General features: G+C 40.4%; 2 protein-coding genes across 7 annotated transcripts in view; one reads left to right on the top strand and one right to left on the bottom strand.

Moving 5' to 3' along the window:
* Nucleotides 1-1,422: 1,422 nt before the first annotated feature.
* LOC119499788 (basic leucine zipper and W2 domain-containing protein 1-A-like) lies at nucleotides 1,423-9,853 on the bottom strand. The gene is made up of 12 exons (XM_037788972.1): nucleotides 9,708-9,853; nucleotides 8,954-9,027; nucleotides 8,623-8,799; nucleotides 8,369-8,463; nucleotides 7,585-7,650; nucleotides 7,288-7,423; nucleotides 4,689-4,798; nucleotides 4,270-4,440; nucleotides 3,774-3,920; nucleotides 3,369-3,507; nucleotides 2,963-3,085; nucleotides 1,423-2,135 (listed from the first exon to the last, which is right to left on the bottom strand). Exons 2-12 carry the CDS (start codon nucleotides 9,015-9,017, stop codon nucleotides 2,104-2,106), a joined length of 1,260 nt encoding a protein of 419 aa, XP_037644900.1. The 5' UTR covers nucleotides 9,018-9,027; nucleotides 9,708-9,853; the 3' UTR covers nucleotides 1,423-2,103.
* A 2,678-nt stretch (nucleotides 9,854-12,531) lies between these two features.
* The window catches only part of myo1b (myosin IB), a 71,444-nt gene continuing 63,562 nt past the window's right edge, over nucleotides 12,532-20,413 (top strand). For 3 of the 6 annotated variants that reach the window (XM_037788966.1, XM_037788968.1, XM_037788965.1), the window contains exon 1: nucleotides 12,532-12,834. The gene's annotated coding sequence lies outside the window, so the exon portion shown is untranslated. The remainder of the gene's footprint in view (nucleotides 12,835-20,413) is intronic. The other 3 variants (XM_037788969.1, XM_037788970.1, XM_037788971.1) reach the window with 2 other exon arrangements.

Below are 20,413 nucleotides of genomic sequence, written 5' to 3'. Positions count from 1 at the left end.
GAGAAAACACTGGTGTCGGATACTTTGTAGTTCTGCCTGTGTCTAATACTTTCTAGTCTGCTTTTCTTCAAAATGGCTTTTTCTATTTGAGCTTGACTCTTAAACTGTGGAGGGGCTTTAATGGAAGGAGGAGGCATCTCTTAAGGACTTACTGCCATCTGTTGGTACTCAGTGAAACTGATAATCAGTCAATAATGTGCTCGACTCCACTGTACAGTATTCCTTTGCAATATGCACGCTGACTTGGATTAGAATATATTACCGTATCTGTGTAGCAAGGCCATTGTGAAAAGACACTTGAGAAAATGTGACCAGGGGTCTACACAATTCCTATTCAGTCATTCAGCTTCGCTTTTACTTACAATACTTCTACCATAGCCACTCCAGTGCATTCAAGTCAAGGGGTAACTGTCTGATATGATAGCAAGTGCTAAAGTGAATAATTTCCCTCTGGAAGATACAGAAAAATGGTCAAGCCATGCATGAATAGATCCTCTCCAGAGGAAGAGATAATGGTCTCGATTCAACGCTACCGAATTATAGAATTTTAGCTTGGTTCGGGAAATCAAAACTTAGTTTCCTGACGCTTTAAAGGTCTTGTTGATAACATTTTTATGTAGACGAAAAAAAAGAAAACAATAGACCCACAGAATCTTTAGAAAGTATGACTTTAATAATTTAATGAATTTTGGCGGCTCCAAAATGAATGTTTTGTTTATCTCTGTGGAAGATATCTGACGTTTGGTTCCCACTTCTAACAAGGCTTGTGAGCCGATAGTAAAACAACGTTGGTATCACGTGGTATCTCTGGGTCGTCAGTTAGTGTGGAAAACACAGATAAATGTCTGAAATGGACGGTAAGTGCCTGGCAACGACTTGTTGTGAAGTAAAGGGCAATGGCTAAATGTTATCAGTAGCACCTTTAATATCACCTGCCACGCATTGGGGTTAAATACGCTGTCAAAATTCCGAATTCGTTTCGCGACACGGCATCGAAATGAGCGGTCTGTTTCTCAGACTTTGTAAAATGACTTGTCGCGATGAATGCTCAACTCAAATCACCATCTCACTCTCACTTTTGCATGCTTGACTGAGCCATAATTACCACTTAATGTGGGATAGAAGTGAGCTGGATGAGATGGTTGTTTGCACCTCACCTCACGCATGCCGGGCTGCCTTTCTTCATTACTCGATTAGGTGAAGCTAGAGATCAAACTATCGGAAATTTGGAGGGAAACACGGGCTGATCTGTGACACAACAGATGGATTTCCCTGAATTTATGCAAGAGCCTTTCCACACCATTGGCTGTGTATATATATTCAGCTAATTTCTTCTAATTGCTCATAATATTTCTATTATGTGTGTTATGCGCTATAATAGTTATTTGATATGACTGTATGTAACAGTAAATTCAGCAGTAATGAAAACCATTAATTTCCCTTTATTTTAAAAAGTCAAACTGTATGGTAAAGGAAAAGAATACAATAATTGCATGGTTCAAGATGTAGAGAACAATAAAAGTATGGGGCATTGCAGCCATGACCGCTGCTGTTTGGAAATGGCACATCTCCATCACTTATAATAATCCAGACAGAATCCAAAAGAAATGGCAAAAAATTCAAAGTTGTCACAAAATTGGCAGAAATGTAAAACGAGATTACAAAAACAGTTTGCCTTTCAGAGGACCCAGATATCATGGCTACACAGATGGACCTCTGGCAATTAAGAATGAGTTCCATGACTAAATATAATAGCTGTGAAATATGCCTCCAAACTGGCTAATTTTAAAGGGAACCATCTGTCCAAAAAAATGTCCCCCTTTGTTACATGGAAGGGGTTTTTCAATCTATTTAGCTAAATGTGGCACTGTGACCGGCTCCTGGAGGAGTAAAAAGAAGAGGACAAGTATTGATTGAGACAGAAAACATGATGGAAAGTAAAGAAACATTAAAGCCCTTACAGTACAGTTGAACTAGATATTAGGAGGTAGGGAAGAGAGAAGGAAAAAACAAAATACAGGCAGACTTCTGGAACAAGTCCCTCTACTGCATCTATGTTAAGGTAAAAGTACAAATCAAGATGGTAGTTATAGCTAGAGGTCCTCAGTCCGCCTCCTCTTCCTCAGACTCGGATTCTGGAAAAAAAGAAAACATCGGTCAGCACGGTGGTGGGACAGAAAAAAAGGAGCAGAATACACGGGGATAAATCAGTTACATCCGTTTGTTATTCAGCATAAATGAGATAAAGCACAAACCAATGGCATGCTTTTGCAACCTATGGCTGTCGGAGGTAGGGCTGGGCGATATGGCCAAAAAACTTCTATCACGATATAGGTCATTTCATAGCTCTATAACGATATATATCATGATATATAGGCCATTTCATATCTTGATAAAGATATATAGTCATTCATCTCTTGATAACAATATATATCACGATATATAGGTAATTTCATAACTCGATATATCACGATATATCACGATATAGGTCATTTCATATCTTGATAACGATATATATCATGATATATAGGTCATTTCATATCTCGATAACGATATATATCACGATATATAGGTCATTTCATATCTCGATAACGATATATATCGCGATACAACATGTTCTCTTGTAACTCAATATATAGTCTATATGAAATAACCATATGGTAAAGCCTATTTTTGTATACTCCTGTGTGAATTAAATACTTGACAAATGAAAAGTAGGGTGTTTTCTCAGTTGAAGAAGTTGAGTGCAAAATAAACAGTTTTAAGTGAAATTATAGAGAAAAAATAAATAAATATAGGCCTATAAGCCTATATCACAATAGAAACGATATAGAAAAATATATACAATACACATTTTTATTCAATATATATATTATTATATGATATTGCCCAGCCCTAGTGGGAGGTAGAACCAAAAACAGCAACTGGCAGGCAGAAAAAAGGAGACCGTGATGTGCTTTACCTTCCTCTGCATTCTTGAGCCATTCAACAAACTTTTTCATCTGTTCAAGGAAAACGCTCTTTCCTTTGGCAACGTGGGCTTCGTTGTACCACTTCAGAATTGCCTCCTCACTCAATACGTCCGCTATAAAAAGAAACAAACAAACAACATTCAATATAAAAAAAAAGAAATGATATTCAACATGATGCCTACAGCGCAAATATTTTCACAGGTGTTTGAAAAACAAATGTCGCACCGGCAGGTCGACGACAGCAATTTAAGACAAACTTTTTGCCGATAATCTCTGGCCATCTGGCATCATTCACACATGGCTTCATAGCTTCCCACTATAAAAATAACTTGTTTTTTATTCTCCTACAAATGTGAGGATGGGAAAAAAGGAGCTTTATGGACACGAATAACGTACCTTTGTAGAGCAGCACAACAATTTTCTGGAAGGCCTTCATGAAGTGGATGTTGTCGTAGCAGTACTCCTGGATCTTCAGCAGGAGAGTGAGTTCAGAGAGGCCCTGGGAGGTGAACGCCTTCAACAGTGGGCTGTATTGCTGAGAATGTAAAACAGGGAAAATTAGAGTTATGCAGAGATCTGATTCTGAATTCTTACATTACTTCTACTTTGCCGGTGAAATGGATTAGGCTTAGTAAATCAATTATCTTCTCTGCTTCATTCAAATCCTACAGCAGCCGTCACCATCACAATTTAAGAGTAACATCCGTATGTTTCTTTAGATCTCTCGTTTCCGAGTGCGTTATTATGACTGCCACAGAGTCGTGGAAGAGCAGAGCTACAGTATATAACAAGAGTTGTCACCTTTAAAAGTTTGATGGCTTGTTCTGTGACCAGCTCCTCCTTCTTGTTCCACTCCACGGAGCTCATTACACTGAACCAAATTAGTGCAATCATCGTCTGCTCGGAGATGTTGTTCTTCTTGATTTCCTCTCGGACGTAGAGGATGATCTGTAAGACCGGAAGCCCAGAGATGGAACACCACATTATTGGCAAAGCAGGCAAACCCTGGCCGGCATATGCGGAGGCTTATTGCTTATCAAACCCTGCAGAAGTCTGAGGTATGCGAACCCCTGGCAGGATACGGAGGCTTGCAGGAGCAGATAATATGTTGAGGTTGAGTGGATTTCGGCAACTAGTCATTGATTCACTGCGTGCTTTTCTCCAGCACTCCTCGAGACAAACGGGGGGGAGCAGAGGTTAAGAAGAAAGCAATCTTAAGTGCCATCCTAAGTGGTGTGATGCACAAAAATGGGACTCAGTTAATGTAAAAAGCAGCTGAAAAACAAACAAGGCTTACATCTTTGAGGGGGTCCCCGCGTGACATCTGCTCCTCGAGCTCTTTCTGCAGCTCCTTGCGAGCACCCATGGACTGCTGGTTTCTGGCAAAGTCTGAAAGCTCCTTCAGTCCGGCGTCTGAGAAGTACTTTGAGAAATGCTCACAACTTCGCTTGTTGGCAGGGAACAGCTCCTGAAAAAAAGCACACAGTCAAATATAACGTTGTTCAGCCAGACAAGCCCTCTTCAGCAAATCAGATGCCTTTGTTCATTAATTGCCTGAGTGGTGGACGCCACAATAGCTTGGAACTCTGTTAAAGTCATGCAGATTATTCACTTTATTTTCATCAAACAACCTTATTTAGAGTGCACAGACAGACTGCTGACCCTCACTGCGTCTGAGTCTTGTAAAAGATTTTGTATTAGAGGTGCCGTTCTCACCATGAGCCTGCTGTCCATGCCAACCTTTCGGAGACTGGCAGAAACAGAGTTGATGTCCTTTTCGGAAAGCCAGGATTTGAAGAGTTTTACAGCGAAGCACGCTGAGACACCTGAACAAATGCATAAAGATGTGAGTCAGCTGTTGCTAACAGACCTGCCGGGATAAAGTTAGGTTTGAGTAATACGTTGGTAAACAACTCCACAGGATGCGATTAGAGAGGTTTTAACTTGAACACTGCCTCAAACAATGAGGGTGCTTCAACTAAATTAGTTTGGACCCCAGGTGTATTAAATATGTATATTAGGGCTGTCAAAGTTAACAGGATAATAACGCATATTCTTTTTAATGCTCCTATTTCTTTAACACATCTCACGATTTTAAGGTTGTAGGGGGCTCAGTTTTAAAGATAGATCCTGGCATCATATGCATATAATCACATGCAGTTTTGGGGCAAGTCATAGTCAAGTCAGCACACTGACACACTGACAGCTGTTGTTGCCTGTTGGGCTGCAGTTTGCCATGTTATGATTAGAGCATATTTTTTATGCTAAATGCAGTACCTGTGAGGGTTTCTGGAAAATATTTGTCATTGTTTTGTGTCTTTAATTGATTTCTTATAATAAATACATAAATACATTTGCATTAAGCAAATATTTTAATCGATTGACAGCCCTAGTATATATCTAAAAATATATTATATGATTTCAGTGACACCGCTTTCAAATATTCAACATCTCCCTTCTATCTACAGTATCTTTATGGTCCTAGACCAACTGAAGCATTCCAGACAACAGTTGCTTCTTTGACGAGCAAAAGACAGACGACACCGGGTCAAAGCAAAGCAAAACTTCACAGTGCCATCTGCATCTTTTTTTCAGACATTATAAATTCATACTCCAAGCATGTAACAAGACCATTTAAACATATTCACACAAATGATGGGCTATCTTGTCTTTCCATAATGCTGAGTCTTCAGGGCTTTCTTTTTTTGGGATTAGGGATGCAGACTATTAATTAAGCAACAAAGCATGCAAGTTGACTGCAGACATAGTGATATTCAGCGCATGTTGACCGATAAATAACAAGACGTTGCAGTACAGAAAAGGGTGTATAGAAACATTGTCTCCATTTCATGATTTGTCAACCAGAAAGCAATGACGATGTTTATCTAATATACCACTCAGTACGTTGGTACGTTGGTTCACAAAAATGTTTGTTTAGTTATGCATTTATGTAAGAAAAGAATTAAAAAATGAACAAAAACTCAATCTATATCAGTATTGGCCTCATAAATCCAGCATTAGTTGGACTACAGTTTGATCAGCTGCCCTTCGTTGGCGCTGGTTCTTTGAGCTCGGCGTGTCAGTATGTAAGCCAGTTTGCATGTCTGTGTATGGAATCAAGCTGCGTGCATTTGTGAATGCCAACTAACTAATTTCCCCAAATGTTTAATTTGTGTAGTAATGGGCTCGTCATTGGAACTGCAAAGAAAAATGCTTTCTATACTTGTGTTTCAGAAAAATACAGTAATGCACACAACGTGTGTTGATTTTGATGTAAGATATTAAATTAACAAGAGCAAAACAAACAGACAAAAAGACTAGATAAACATCTAGCTATCATTAAATGTACAACGTGGCTTAGTGAGAGTGCAAGCAACGTCATTAGTCACCTCTCACATTTACCAACTCATATTGAAGAATATGATTTTAATAATGATTATGCAGTGCAAGAATCAGTTCAGATTCCTTGATTGAATGACTTAGAAATCCTGAGAGTTAAACAGCATTTTATATTCTTGATGCATCTTTCTCAGTTGCCACGGATATCAGACATGACTGTAGGCGTCTACTGCTTTTCCATTATACTCAACTGTGTCTGTGTTTTAGTCTTATGCTATTTTAATCTGTAACGTTATGTTATTTTTTACTCTGTGTGTGTGTGTTTTTGTCTTGTCCTGTATATTCCTGCACTGTCACATTGTGAGTGTGTTTGTGGACCCCAGGACGAATAGCTGCTGCAGTGCCGTAGCTAATGGGGATCTTAATAAACTAAACCAAACAACTTCGAAACATAAATTGGTTGTTTCATTGCTCCATTATGTCGGCACTAGATCTGGGATGTGATATTGTGGGCTGTCCAGTTTGCAGCTTTTTCAACAATAAACAAGGATTTCACTCCTTAATTCCAAATATGTGAAAGTGATTCATGAACTGTTCCTGGGTAGTGCCTGGTCAGTGTCTCAGCACTTGTTTGGCATGATTGCGTATCCCTCTGCTAGTTATAGACTAATAACTGTAAAGCATTTAGCCGCGCCTAAGGACGTAAATTTATGTTGTTTTTCCTTTTATCCTTAAACTGTTAGGAAATCACAGAGAACACAGACGTTGGGAAGGAAAGGGAGAGTGAGATAAAAAGCAAAAGCAACAGAGGAAACTGTTTTTAACAACAACAAAAAATCCATCCCAGGTTCTAGAGACATAAGGGGAATTAAAAAAAAAAAACAAAAACCCTGGTTTATATTACCTGCGGACCTTATCTGAGAAACAATGAACAACACAACTACTGGGCTCACCTACGAGGCAGAGAAGTAAGTACCTTCTTTGACTAGGTTCTCATTGAAGAGGCTGCTGAGAATGGCTGCGGAGAGATTGCCGTTGGCCAGCAGAATTCCTGTTAGCATGGCTAGCTTGTTGCGCTCAGACTCTGTGAAGCCCTTGAGAAACAACAGCAGCTGCCAAAGAGAAAACACATAAACACAAACCCGTAGGCTGAATTGAGTCAGATAAACATTCAATTTCTTTTTTTATTGTTTTACATTTGAGTTGGAGTAACATGGTTGTGAATTCAGAAACTGGACCTGGACGGGTACTGTGTGTTCCTGTAAAGACAAACCTTTTTAATCTCCTCCTGAAAGCCTTTCTCCAGGTATTTGTAACGCCTGATGAGCTTGTTAAAGACCTAAAGGAGACATAAAACACGTTTCATTATTTGCACGATTCTTTAAAGAGTAACTTTGGTATTTTTCAACATGGACCCTATTTTCCCATGTTTTTGTGTTAGGAAATAAACAGAGAAATAAAACGGTTTTCTTTACCTTTCGCTTGATCCATCTGTTTGTTATTGTGTCCAAGTCTCAATGAGAAGTCTCGTTGTGAAATCTGAACATCGGGGGGGCCATCGAATTCAAAGACCTCGTCCACATTGTTGAAATCATGTAAATATTTAGCCATGACATGACATTGAAAATCTATTAGATAGCGCTAAGCTACGCTTTCTGAACTCCAACACAACAAACTCTGACAACACCGGCTGCGTTTTCCACCATGGATGTATTCCACTATTCCACCGTTGTCTTCCGGCAACACGTCACCTCGCCTGATTTTAGACTTCTCCTTGAACGAGACTCTTTCCATAATGTTGTCAGACACTTATAATAACAATCCAAGTCTGTCATGGCAAAAACAAGCACTTTTAGTGGGCGTAAATGACAGTGCCAGCTTGCCCCAATAGCACCATAGTGCAGCCTCTGAGCAGCTGCCGTCTACAGCGCTCTCCCTCAATACTTGGACACAAAAACATGGGAAAATAGGGTCCAGTTTGAAAAAACAAAACAAAGTTACCCTTTAACTTCCCTGCTATGACAGTGAACATTGAGCAGGAATTTAATGGTATTCACCTGGGCATATGCCTGCATGGTCTCCATGTCCTCTTGTGCTTTGAAGAGACAGAAATCCGTGCGAGTTACCTCATCTGACAAGGTTCCACCTGGGGCTGAAAAGAGACACATTTTCTTAATTTTGTGAGTCTTATTTTGTATGTTGACAGATGAAGAATATAAAAGCTTTCCTGGCTACTATCAGTCTCATGGCACATATCGTGTTCAGCTGTTTAATGTATGAAACAAATGTTAGAAAGAGTCCCGCCTCTTACCAAGCATTCCACCAGCCACCAGGATGTCGAACAGAGTCTCAGCATAGCGTCGGTAGTCGAGCTTGGCGCCAGAGGCGTCAAGGAACTTTGCGACAGCCTCCAAATCAGATCCAGATTGGTTCAGACCTTGTACGATACTTTCCTGAAACTGGGTAGGGTCAAACCTCTCCTTTTCATCTGGGGAAAAGACAGATATTTACTTGAGTTTATTCCTGCCACTTACTTATGACCTTATGACTTTATAAGAGACATGTCCAGAGGAATATTTGAAGGTATATTCGAAGCTTCGCGGCGCAGGACAGCAGGCTGTGGGACCTTTAAAGTTCCTCACCTCTTTTTCTGGTTTTGAAACGCTGGCCTGTTAGCGTAGGCTTCTGCTGCCTTTGATTACTCATAAAAGACACTCTGGAAGACAAAGGGGGAAAGAAAATAAGATCAGGAATAGGACATACAAATGGGAATCTAATTATTTCTATCTATGATGCATTTGGGGAAAAAGGGTTAGGCTATGCACTTGGCTGAAAACAAACTATTCCAGCCATCACCTATTACATTAGCATATTTAACAACTGAAAACGACCTTCTGCTTTTTTTATATATTTACTGTATTGTTATTTTGGTTATTAAATATATTGTTTGTTATCACTATTATGCAGTCATGTTATTTCTTTATATTAATCTTGTCTCTAGGTGGAGGCTGCACTGTATATCATTCAATTTATTTTTTTATATATATGTTGTATAGTCTTAAATTGTGCAAAAATAAAGAAACAGTGCAGCCTGGCAGATGTGGGCCAGAGGTGCATATAACGGTAATGATGCTTCACTGCTAGCTGGGTATAAATCACTCATAGCAACATGATAATAACTGTGTAACAACAACACTTGGATGTTTGTCTATCAGTGTTCAGTCTTATGATACTAATTGTCTACATATAACGCATTAAACTGTGACACTAGCGAGCTGAACATGTTAAAGGGACGGGTGTTAGCTAACTGCGATCAGCCTGACGCAGTGCCACAATAAAGCTTCAATATATCACGACCGCTGCATTTACATGCAATAAAAACACATAACAACTCACCGAAATCCTCTTATTGAGCAAAAACAGTCCGTAATATATAAAAACTAATACCACTGTTGCCCCAGTAACGCTTAATAATAAAGGTTACAATCAATCAGCTGCAGAGGTAGAAGGAAGAGAGTAGACAGCAACTGCGCATGCGCGTTAACAGTGTAAGAAGTGGGTCATTACACTTGTGTGTGTATGAGGGGGGGAGTACAGTTCATAAATTGTTAAAATCTTTAAAAAATATTGTTAAAATTCAACAAACATATTAATTTGTTTTGTTTTTATTCCTTAATATAATATGGTTGAATTTAATCTCTGCCTATTATGCATAATTAAGTATTAAAACGTAACTCCTTGTAAAGAATCCCCCCGTACAGTTGGAAGTCTGTAGTTAACGGGTCAATGGATACGCATAGAGCCAGACAGACCAGCAGCTGTGTCAGCTAGTGATGGGAATTTAGGCTCTTTTTAGTGAGCCGGTTCATTTGGCTCAGCTCACCAAGAAGAAGAGCCGGCTCTTTCGGCTCCCTAACGGCTCTTCATTTTATCACTTCTGCCTTTTATATAATTCAGCCAAATTTAGCTTTAGCTGTTTTGACCTATGATTAGCATGTGTGCACATATATATCACTTAAATTATTCAATTTAATTATACTAAACCCTATAATTTCCAGAATACCATAATTTTACATGCTGCTTCGTTTCCGACTGTCACTCATCTCGTCTGCTATTCGCGCAACGCACTCCTCTCTCTCTCTTCCTCTCCTCCTCTCCCTCCTGCTCTGTACCTGTAGGCCTTCAGCGCGCCGTGCACCCCCGCTCCTCCCTGCTTTGATGTTATGATCCTTGTCTGTCATCACCTGATTGATCGCACGGACGTCATTAACACAACATTCATGGTACGTGTCCACAGGCTCCGTGCTTTCCACGCTCCCCATTCATTGTCTATGTAAGCAGCCGCACAATGCATTCTGGTAGCGTGGCGTCGTGATTCGAGAAACGGAGCGTCACGACGCGACTCGCTGCCTCTCGAAACTCCCGAGAATCTTTTAAAATAAATGTTGTCGATCCAAAATAAAGATAGATTCAGCAACTGCATGGCTTATTTCTCGCCTCAAATGTTTTCAGAAACACATTCCGGTGAACTATTTTCGTGAAATAAGAGAAAGAAAGTTTCCAAACGAGCCTCCATACTGTTTCCGGTTTGAAAGCTGGGAGCAGCAGCCCACAGAGGGAAAGCGTTTGTCCAATCAGGAGCCTAGTGCGTTGTTTCTAGAGACAGCCCACCAAGCGTCCAATGCTGGGAAGCGTCGCGTAGCCTCGTGATACAAAACGCCCCTGTGGACACGTACCATGAGTCACAGTCAGTGCATGGAGTGCCCGTGGCGCGGAGAAGATCGTCCTATCATTCTGCCTTGAATTAATAAAAAAACAACAACAAAAAACGAAAAAAAAGGCCCTCGGACGGGAGCCGGCTCTTATTGTTCACTTAAAATAGCCGGCTCTTTGAACCGGCTCGTTCGTGACGACACATCACTAATAATAGTGAATGGAGGTTTCACACCCGAAAAACTGCACTGGGTCACTATTCTGGCCATCAGAAATGCATTTAACACATAAACTGTGTATAAAGCATATATTTTTTATATATAAAGTATATATGTATCTATTTATACACACTATGGTTTTAGCCTAATCAATAATCCAATAAGACACACCAATAGGCTATTATTAAATAATGGGTCAATAAAGTTGTTGCTATCTAGCATTAAGACACAGGAGGGGGGTGTTGTGCTGTCGGGTGGATGGCTATCTGTCTATGGGATGATGGGAAAAACTTTAATGTTGCGTTGGCATTCACCTCGTAAATCTTGCTTCTGATTCCAAGTTTAAACATGTTTGGTTTGATTAATTAATTTTGGAATAAGATGAAAATGTTTGCCCTATAATTGTTATTGTTTTGCATACATATGCTAGACAATCTAATTTAAAAAATTTAACTTTCGACTTAACAACAAGTTATCAGTCCATTTATCCATCCCACATCTATAATTTATTCATTAATTTTCCAGTAATCCTTTTTTTTTAAACTTTATTTTTGTTCAAGATTGTTGTCATATATGTAATTTACAGTTCATTCTTACAAAAGTTTATAAACAAACTGTACACAAAATAAAACAACATCATCATTAGAAATTATAAAAAAATAAAATAAAACAATAAGTAGAAAAAAATTAAATTAAAAATAAATACTACTACTACTACTACTTCTACTACTACCACCACTAATAATAATAATAATAATAATAATAATATAATCATACTTACAAAAGATTATGAACAAACTGTACACAAAAGAAAACATCAGCATTAGAAATTATTAAAAAAAATTAAAAATAAAATAAGTAGAAACAAATACATTTAAATAATAATAATAATAATAATATTAATAATAACAATGATGATAATAATAATAATAATGATAATGATAATAATATAATATAATACAATATGATATAATATAATATAATAATAATAATCTTTATTTATATAGCATCTTTCAAAACACAGTTACAAAGTGCTTTACAATAAAAACAGAACACATTTAAAACACAAAGATAACAAAATGTACTAAAAGTCAATAACTAAACACATGAAAACCAAAATAGTAAAACAACTAAAGTGTCATAAAACATAAATAAAATCACAGAAAAGGCAATTCTCATAAAGGGGAGTCATAAAGAGTGCTTCATGTGGCTAAAAAAACAAAAAAACAAAAAGAAACTCTATTATGTCCGACAACATTTGAATGCATCACAACCCCCCCTCCTCGCTGGAGGTGATTAGGGGACGCTGGACGAGCCCAGAGAGACGCTGCTCCTCTCCAGCCTGCTCCAGCCACTCCCTCCCTACTGCTCTCTCTCTCAAGTCCATCCAGAAGCTCCATTCAAAGTGCTGAGAGCCAGATGAGAGCCACGTTCAGCCTCATCCAGCACAGAGGACACGAGTTAAAGTAACCAGGCAGCAGCGGGGAAGAGCTGCTCCACACTGGGACAACCAACCTCTGGGATCCTACTTTAGTCTGCAGAGTGGATTAAAGACGAGAGAGGGGAGCAACTCTTTTGCAAGAGATAAAGAGGCAAGTTTGACACATTCTGCTACATATAAGTGCTGAGAAATGCAACAAACTGCGAGTCCATTTGTTGCAACTTTTTCTCCAAAGTTAACTTTGCATTGTCTGCTGCTTCCCAACTCATTCATTCCTCCTCACTTCGTGCAGGCAGGCAGGAAGGGGGGTTGGGTTTTTGTTTATCTTTCTTTTTTCTTTGTGCACGATAGTTGCAATGGTTGCAGGATAAAACTGTTATTAGGACAGAGTTTAAGCTTCGCTTTTTGTCTTTCTTTCTTAACTCAAACCCAAGTGTGATCGTTAATTGCATACATCTGTGAGCTTTTACGCACCATCTTTGTTATACTGGAGAGTCAAACTGCTGCAGAGCAACTCAGAGGACAGCAAGCAGCAGCAGCAGATGTGTCAACTCTCACAACTCACTCAGTCTTTTTCAGATGGCACCTGAACTATCTGTGATGTGAATGGAAATCTCTCTCTTTTCATCAGTTGTGCAGGGTTAAATGAAAACAGCAAACTCTGACCTCCACTCCTATTTAATTAAAATGATATCCTTACATAGTGTGCCCTGCGATCTGTGGATATCTATACAGAAAAGAAAAGATCAATGTCAGCTTTTAAAACTGAGTGAAGGTGGGTTTACCCTGCAGTCGCCCCCCTGGTTTTAAGAGATCTCTTAATGCTGCTGCTGACTGGAATAAATTACTGCTCAGCATGGACTGCATGAATAAAACTATTCACCTCTCTGAGAAACATCCCCAAAGTTCCTCCTTGTCAGAGTTGACCTGCTTTCTTTCTGCTGGGATCCCCCTGTGGGATCCAGCCGGGAACTTATACAAATCATAGGAGAGGAATGCCTTATGGGGGAAGGAAAAAAAAGTGTAGTAGATGTAGGAAAATGCTACATCACACTACAGTATTAACACTGTGGTTGCTTCAGATAAAAATAGACTGTAAAATTGGAGACATGCTGCTGTGAAATCACAATGGATGCATGTAATGCAGAATAAATTGAATGTGTCTGCATTTTCTAATTGGAAACAGCGACTGTTGAGTTTCCCAAATGTGAGTCAAGGTCTGCAGAAAGAAACTGCTGATTGTACTCAGTCTAAACACAAGTTTTACCTTGACTTTTTTTTAGCATGAAGCAGTTTAGTCCAAATGAGAATTTCCACACATTTCCAGTATAAAAACATGAATGCTTTTAAAGTACTGGTCCATAACTGATTCAAAACATGAATTCAGTGGAAATCTTTAAAACTCACATGTCATGTTGTGCTTTAAATGTTCTTGCTCGTCGCTTGCCTTTATGATGGAAGTTTGTTTTCCATGCTTGGCACGACTGCATCTTTTCAACTTCTAATTCCATCTGTGAACTTGAAATCCCAAGAGGAGGATCAGATAAGACCTTTTTTTTTTTTTTTTTAAAGGATTGTGTCTTTCTCTTTTGTGGTTTTCCACAAATATGTGCCGCCTCTGTTGGCCAGAGTCTCAGTCGGGAAGCCAGATGGGAACTTTATTACCCGCGCTGATCAAACAAACAGTGATGTAAGATGACTGTGAAAGGTAGTGTGTGTGGTAAGCTCTCACAGTTGCACACGAGAGACTCCTGGAAAAAGTAACAAGCGTTTAGCTCAGACTTGGAAGGCGTCAGTGTGTGGGACTGTTGGCTTCTCTAGTAGCTCTCCTCAGCGTGAGCTTGTTGGCCGGCCGGCTTTCGGTTGCATCAGTGTGTGTTTTTTAATGTGCCAAAAAAGCCTCCTTCATGAACACTGTCGGGGGAGATGCAGTGGTCTAATGTGGTGTGTATAGAGGACCAAAGTCCCCCAGCTAGTGCCATGGTGATGAATAGTGTTTGCACTTGTCTGCCCGTGCAGCTTAGCGTAGTGAGGCGTGCGTCTTGTGTTAGCCCTGCATCAACAGAGGTGGACCGGTGACTGACTGGACCATGAAAAGCCTTCAGCAGCCTCTGGTAAAGGAGGATTTTCTGACGCCACGGAGCATCCAAAGTCCTGTGACTGATATGTTGTTGCCTCATCAACTGTGTGACACACCAGATCCCATTTGTGTTACTTTATAGTGTTGAAAGTGTACAAATCACACATAGTCTTCAAGTCCACCATCCTAACAAAGACTTTTCCCCATGTGCCGTTTTACTCGGAACATTTTCCACCCATTCAATTTAACTGCTTAAACTCTCCGTCCTCCGTCTCCCCGTGGAGCTGGAGTAATAACACTGTACATTTTCATTCTGCTCACTGCCGCTTTGTTAAGTCCACTACAGCTGCTTTCTCCATTCACTTATGGCAAACCGAGCCAGACCAAGTGTTTGACAGCATGTTGTGCAGACGACGCCGGAGCTGCTAATGCAGAGTAGTCAGGGGAACATTTGAGTGTAGTCATGTACTATAACACAGTGAGAAATGGTAACCATGCAGGGTTCTCCTGTGTGCGTTTATTTGATAGCTGATAAGTGGTTCGGCCACTTTAGAGCTATTGTTCCTCGTAAAGTGCAACAGCTTGGACCTTGAGGGGCGAAAAGAAGAGTGTCGACCATATTATTTGTGCAAACTAGAAAGTCCACGAGCAGGGGTTTTATATAACTCTCTCCTCTTAAAGTGGACTGTGTCGTATAGATACGAGCATGCTTTATGTTCTGCAGGTAATGGTATTTTACAGATTCAGACAGTTGCCTGACGTTGGAGCCATTTGGAGCTGCGAGTCCGTGGTAAAGGCTCTTAGCTTTCACCTGGTCTAGTCTATCCATAGTATATAAATTACTCTTGGTTTTTGCAGTGTGTTTCTACTACAAAGGGAAATAAGTATGCATAAAGGCCCAGACACACCAACCCGACATCAAAGAACCAGCGGCGACGAAGGCCACCAGTTGCGTCGCCACACGTCTTGTCCAAAAAGTTGCACTTGAACACACCGCAAAGACTACAGCCGACGGCCAACTACCACGTACGTTCTGCGCCTGCGTGAGATTAAATAACTCTCTACACCAGCATGTCCCGGTAGTCTGTATTTGTCATTTAAAAAGGGAAACCGGGAGACCGAAGACTGCGGATATACGAGCCGTTGTTATGATACGTACATGAAATAAAGCAGGCGTTTGACGACCATTTTCACACCACTCTCACTCAACGCTTAGCTTCATCCCAGATGGCCATGTTGTTGTGAAAATATCCTTGTATTGGAATGATCAGATGAGATGAAAATTATTCCTTTAAGCTGAACAGCCAATCAAATTCAAATTCAACATGCTGAATAGGCTGAAAAACCTCTGACACGGGCAGACTAGAGCCGACGGTGCGGGACACACCTAAAAAACTATAGGCCGACGGATGTACCTGTATGACACACGCCAGGCTTTCCATTAACTACAATGTAAAACCCATTCGCAGAAACAGTTAACACTCTGAGAAAGTGCTCCGGAAGTGTGGGGATGTAGTTTAAAGAGCAAAAAGACACACACACACACACACAGGGAGGGCGGAAAGGGAGGTGGATGGGTCCAACAAACACAAGACTTTCATCCAGGTCGGGAGACCGCTGTTCGTGTCCCGTGCGTTACGTTTCACTTTCATGTTACAGCTGTTCGTTCATGCCCCGTGTTCACAACGTTCAGTTTCATTTTCACTTTACAAACGTAGTAGTTTTAAGCCCAACCATAGTTCTTTTCCTAAACCTAACTCAGACAATCATGTGACAGGATGTGATCATGCCTTTTAGTAAAAATGTCTGCTGTTGAAAAGGCCTCTGATCACCACATTTTGATTCAAATGTTGCTGAAACCTGATTGGTGCATCACCATTTTCCAACTGAGCCCCGCCCACTTCAAATTAGCAAAACAAGCACACAGACCAACAATAAAAACTAAGTCTCTCGTGACGTTACCAGAACTGTTCCAACATTGGCAGATTATTCTGTGATCATGTAGGACCTCTTTGCTCATTGTAAGAAGCTAATAAAGAAAGCTAAGACATCAGACAGTTGTTCCTATCAAGGTTCTGTATAACCATAATAATGGTGTGGTTGTTTGATCCTTTGTCATTTTGATCACCAGCTGTAGTCTCATATTCTGCAGGTCTACCCGTCTCCCTGCTGTTTGAGCTGTATTGTAAATAAAGCGCGGTGTTTGTTTGGGTTACAGGTTTATGTTTAACCAGACTGGGAGGTTGGGCGGCATGAAAACTCCATTCGCCACTCGCAAATGCGTGAGCTTTTGACAGGGAAGATAAAAATCATCAACTCAGCAGTCGTTAAGTGCAAGTTGTTCCAAGAGGTTTTTCAGTTTGTTCAGTCTTTTAGTGTGCCGGCATGAGGAGTGCCAGTTTGTTCGTGTGTGTGTGTGCCAGCCTTCGCTCACACGCACACACAGATATATACACCTGGAGCGATGTTGAGGATTCCAGGTCACTCTCTCAGGCAGCAGCTCGCTCTCTGCCCCTCTAAAAACCTCTGTCCTCTCTGTTCTGGCCCGCTCTCTGGCACAGCCCCATGCCCCGCCGCTGCTCCATTAGGGAGGGCTCTAATCTCCATCATTGCCAGCAGCCTGTGATGTTGTGACGCTCCTGCCCCCACCACCCGACAAGGCCGGCTCGACCTGTGGGGAATTTCACAGACTATTACGCCGCATAATGCGTTTTATTATCATTTGTTTGCACATAGACGCCCCCTGTGTTCTCAAACAACCGCTCCCAAGGTAGAATGACGCCAATCATCTCTCTCTCTCGCACAATACCCAGTTTGCTTTCTCACAGACCGCATGTGAGCTTGCTTTGTTGATCAAAAATGAACATTTCAAAATTGATAGCCACTCTGAGCTGCGCCCGTAACAGCTGGTTTATTGGCTCCACTTTTTGTATTTTCTCTAGTACTTGTGTGTTTTTGCATGCATGTGGATGCCTGCGCGGTCGTTGACCTGTGGTTGAGAGACTTTCCTCCTCGCTAAAGGACAGAACAAAACAAGTGGCCTCAGACGAGGGCCTGTAAATAATATATGTACATTTAATAGTGTTTTTTCATGTCCTCGTAGCTTGATCTGGGAAATGTAGGTCAGCGTCAGGAAGCGAAGTGTGTCTCAATATTGGTGGTATGCATTGAAATGCCAGGTCCAGCCCACCCATCACATCAAATCTCTCACGCATGCTTTATTTTGCTTCTAAATACAACACTTTAATCTGTGGGAATTATAGATCAAACTCCAATTTAAGATTAAATTCTGTAACTTGTACTATATGTCATATATGTATGATCAAAACAGTGACTCAGTAGTGTCCTTCTCCTGACATTCAAGGTGCTGTAGTTGATTTAGCCAGCATGCTGCACATTGCGTGACATCAAGAGGAGGGAGGGGGACTGTGTAGTGCCAGCAGCGGGTGTTCTGTTGAATTTATATTGCGGATAGCGGAGGATGACTAATGGCAGAGTTGTACCAGGATGTCCTAGCAAAAAGTAATTATTAGAGAAGCTCTCTCCAGATCCAGATCTAGCCATTTGAAAGATTTTTTTTTCTAACAGAATCTAATGTTTTTGACGCATGAGGTCAGCATTTAATGTGCCAAACTTAAATGATGTGTCAAACGTCCATCTGCCACCACACAGGCGCCGCGCCAGGCAGGGTTTTTGGAGATGCGCATCCAGACGAGGACATTTTGACCACAAGTTTCGCTACATCACTGATTTCATGAGATTTAGATTTGAGATTAATAGCAGCTAAACCATGTGATGCTTACCTCCTTAACATGCATCAAAGAGATTTAATCAATCTCTCTGATGCAAAATGCATCAGAGAGATTGATAAAGCGGGACACTTCTAATCCAGTTAGTTAGAGGCATTCGCCAAAGGTTCATAGTAGGGTCACTTTGATTTAGACGGATAACACGAGTGTATTAAAAAAACTAAAATCATAGTAACTGGTAGTTTTTTTCATTTTTTGTGTGTATTGAGGCAAAGCATGAAAACAAAAATCAGTTTTTCCCAACATAGACTGGTTGTATTTGTCATCTCTCCACCCCTCAGCAGTGAGGATAATCCCCTGAGTTTAATCAAGGCCGTCAGGTTTTCTCTTTTGGATCCAGTACAACAGTTAACAACAGGCAGCAACTCTTATTAATGGGATTGTGTCACTGGCTGCCTAGAAGCCAGTTCCAAATGTGGGGTAGTGGGTTATCAGCAGAGTAGCTGAGGGCACGCAGCAACAGCATCCAGGCTGCAGACAGATGCAATATGTTGTTGGTCAGGATGGCACAGGCACTCCGGCGACATGGACCCGTACTGTCCTCCCCCGGGTCGTTAGGAGCTTCAGCATCTGTGTTCACTGTCCTTTAAACTCCTGTTTGTTCATACCAGACTAGACTCAGCACTTCCACTGTAGCATGTCTATGCACTTACTGTGTCAGGCTTTGCAGTAGCTGGGAAGTGAACTACTTTGCAGTAATTGTGGTTTGACCACCAGTATTGATTGTGGAGGGCTTACGTCAACAGATGCTCTGGATGACCAATATTCAATAATGGTCATGAATTGTTTGTGAGTTCGAGTGTACAGTATTTATATGTAAAGTATATAAATGTTTGTTTGGAATTCTTACTCAAGGAATCTATATATTTAAAGCGCCATTCTCGAAGATTTTCATTTAAATAAATGTCTGTTAAGTCATTATCTATTGCCAAAGGAGGTAACACAATGGTGATTGAGCCTATGGCCTAGGGCTGCCGTCGATCAAAGAAATTCTTATTCGACTAGCACTCCTACGATTTTTTATTTTACTTTTATTTTACCAGATAAATCTTGTGTTTACTAGAGATTTGCTCACAAGTTTCTTGAAAATAAAGCATTCAGCATGAAAAAAGCATAAAAAACGACTTATGTCTTAAGAAATCTTAGTCTATTAAGACCAAAATGACGATTAGTTGACTAATCAACTAAGCGGGGGCAGCCTTACTATGACTCACTGATGAAAGTATTGCAGTATTTATATATTTGCAGTATTATGATCTGGGAGTCTGTGGCAACTAGGGCCGATTAGTCGTCTAATCTGTCGTTTTGGTCCTAATCGACTAATATTTCTTCAGCCGATTAGTTGTTTTTTTATGCTTTTTTAATGTGGAATGACTTATTTCCTAGAAACATATAAGCACATCTCTGGTAAACACAAGATTTAAAGTGGTGCTTTTGTGTGATTTGTTTGTGGAGAAACTCAGCTTTACAGATCTGTATGGTATGAGTGTTGTCGACTAAGAGTTTCTTTGGTCGAGGACAGCCCTGGTGTCGACATTCCTGGAAAAAAAATGTTGTATACAGTTTTTTTCCATTGTATACACACAACAAATGGATCTATGCACACAATCCTGAAAACTTGAAGCTCATGTATCAACAAAAACTTTCCCTTTGTTTTCACTCAAAGAGAAATTCTAAATCAACCAGGACTGGAAATCTTGAGGATTGAAACTTTAACCTAATGTAATACTCTGTTGTTCGGCTCTGTTGTGGGCTTCATAATGCTCCAGCAAAGCCGCAGCTTTATGAAGCCCTGCAGACAACACATGTCGTGAGATCACAGAGCAGGTGATTTCATCCCT

This window comes from Sebastes umbrosus, chromosome 13 (genome assembly GCF_015220745.1).
Source record: "Sebastes umbrosus isolate fSebUmb1 chromosome 13, fSebUmb1.pri, whole genome shotgun sequence".
Classification (NCBI taxonomy): domain Eukaryota; kingdom Metazoa; phylum Chordata; class Actinopteri; order Perciformes; family Sebastidae; genus Sebastes; species Sebastes umbrosus.
This window is presented reverse-complemented; position numbering and strand designations above follow the sequence as displayed.

What these genes read in the sequence shown, in the direction of transcription:
- LOC119499788 (XM_037788972.1), bottom strand. Translation starts at nt 9,017, where the DNA reads ATGAGTAATCAAAGGCAGCAGAAGCCTACGCTAACAGGCCAGCGTTTC. An exon ending in CCATGCAGGCATATGCCCAG is followed by an intron (nt 7,651 to 8,368) that starts GTGAATACCATT and finishes TGTCTCCTTTAG; the next exon opens with GTCTTTAACAAGCTCATCAG. An exon ending in TTCAGGAGGAGATTAAAAAG is followed by an intron (nt 7,424 to 7,584) that starts GTTTGTCTTTAC and finishes TCTCTTTGGCAG; the next exon opens with CTGCTGTTGTTTCTCAAGGG.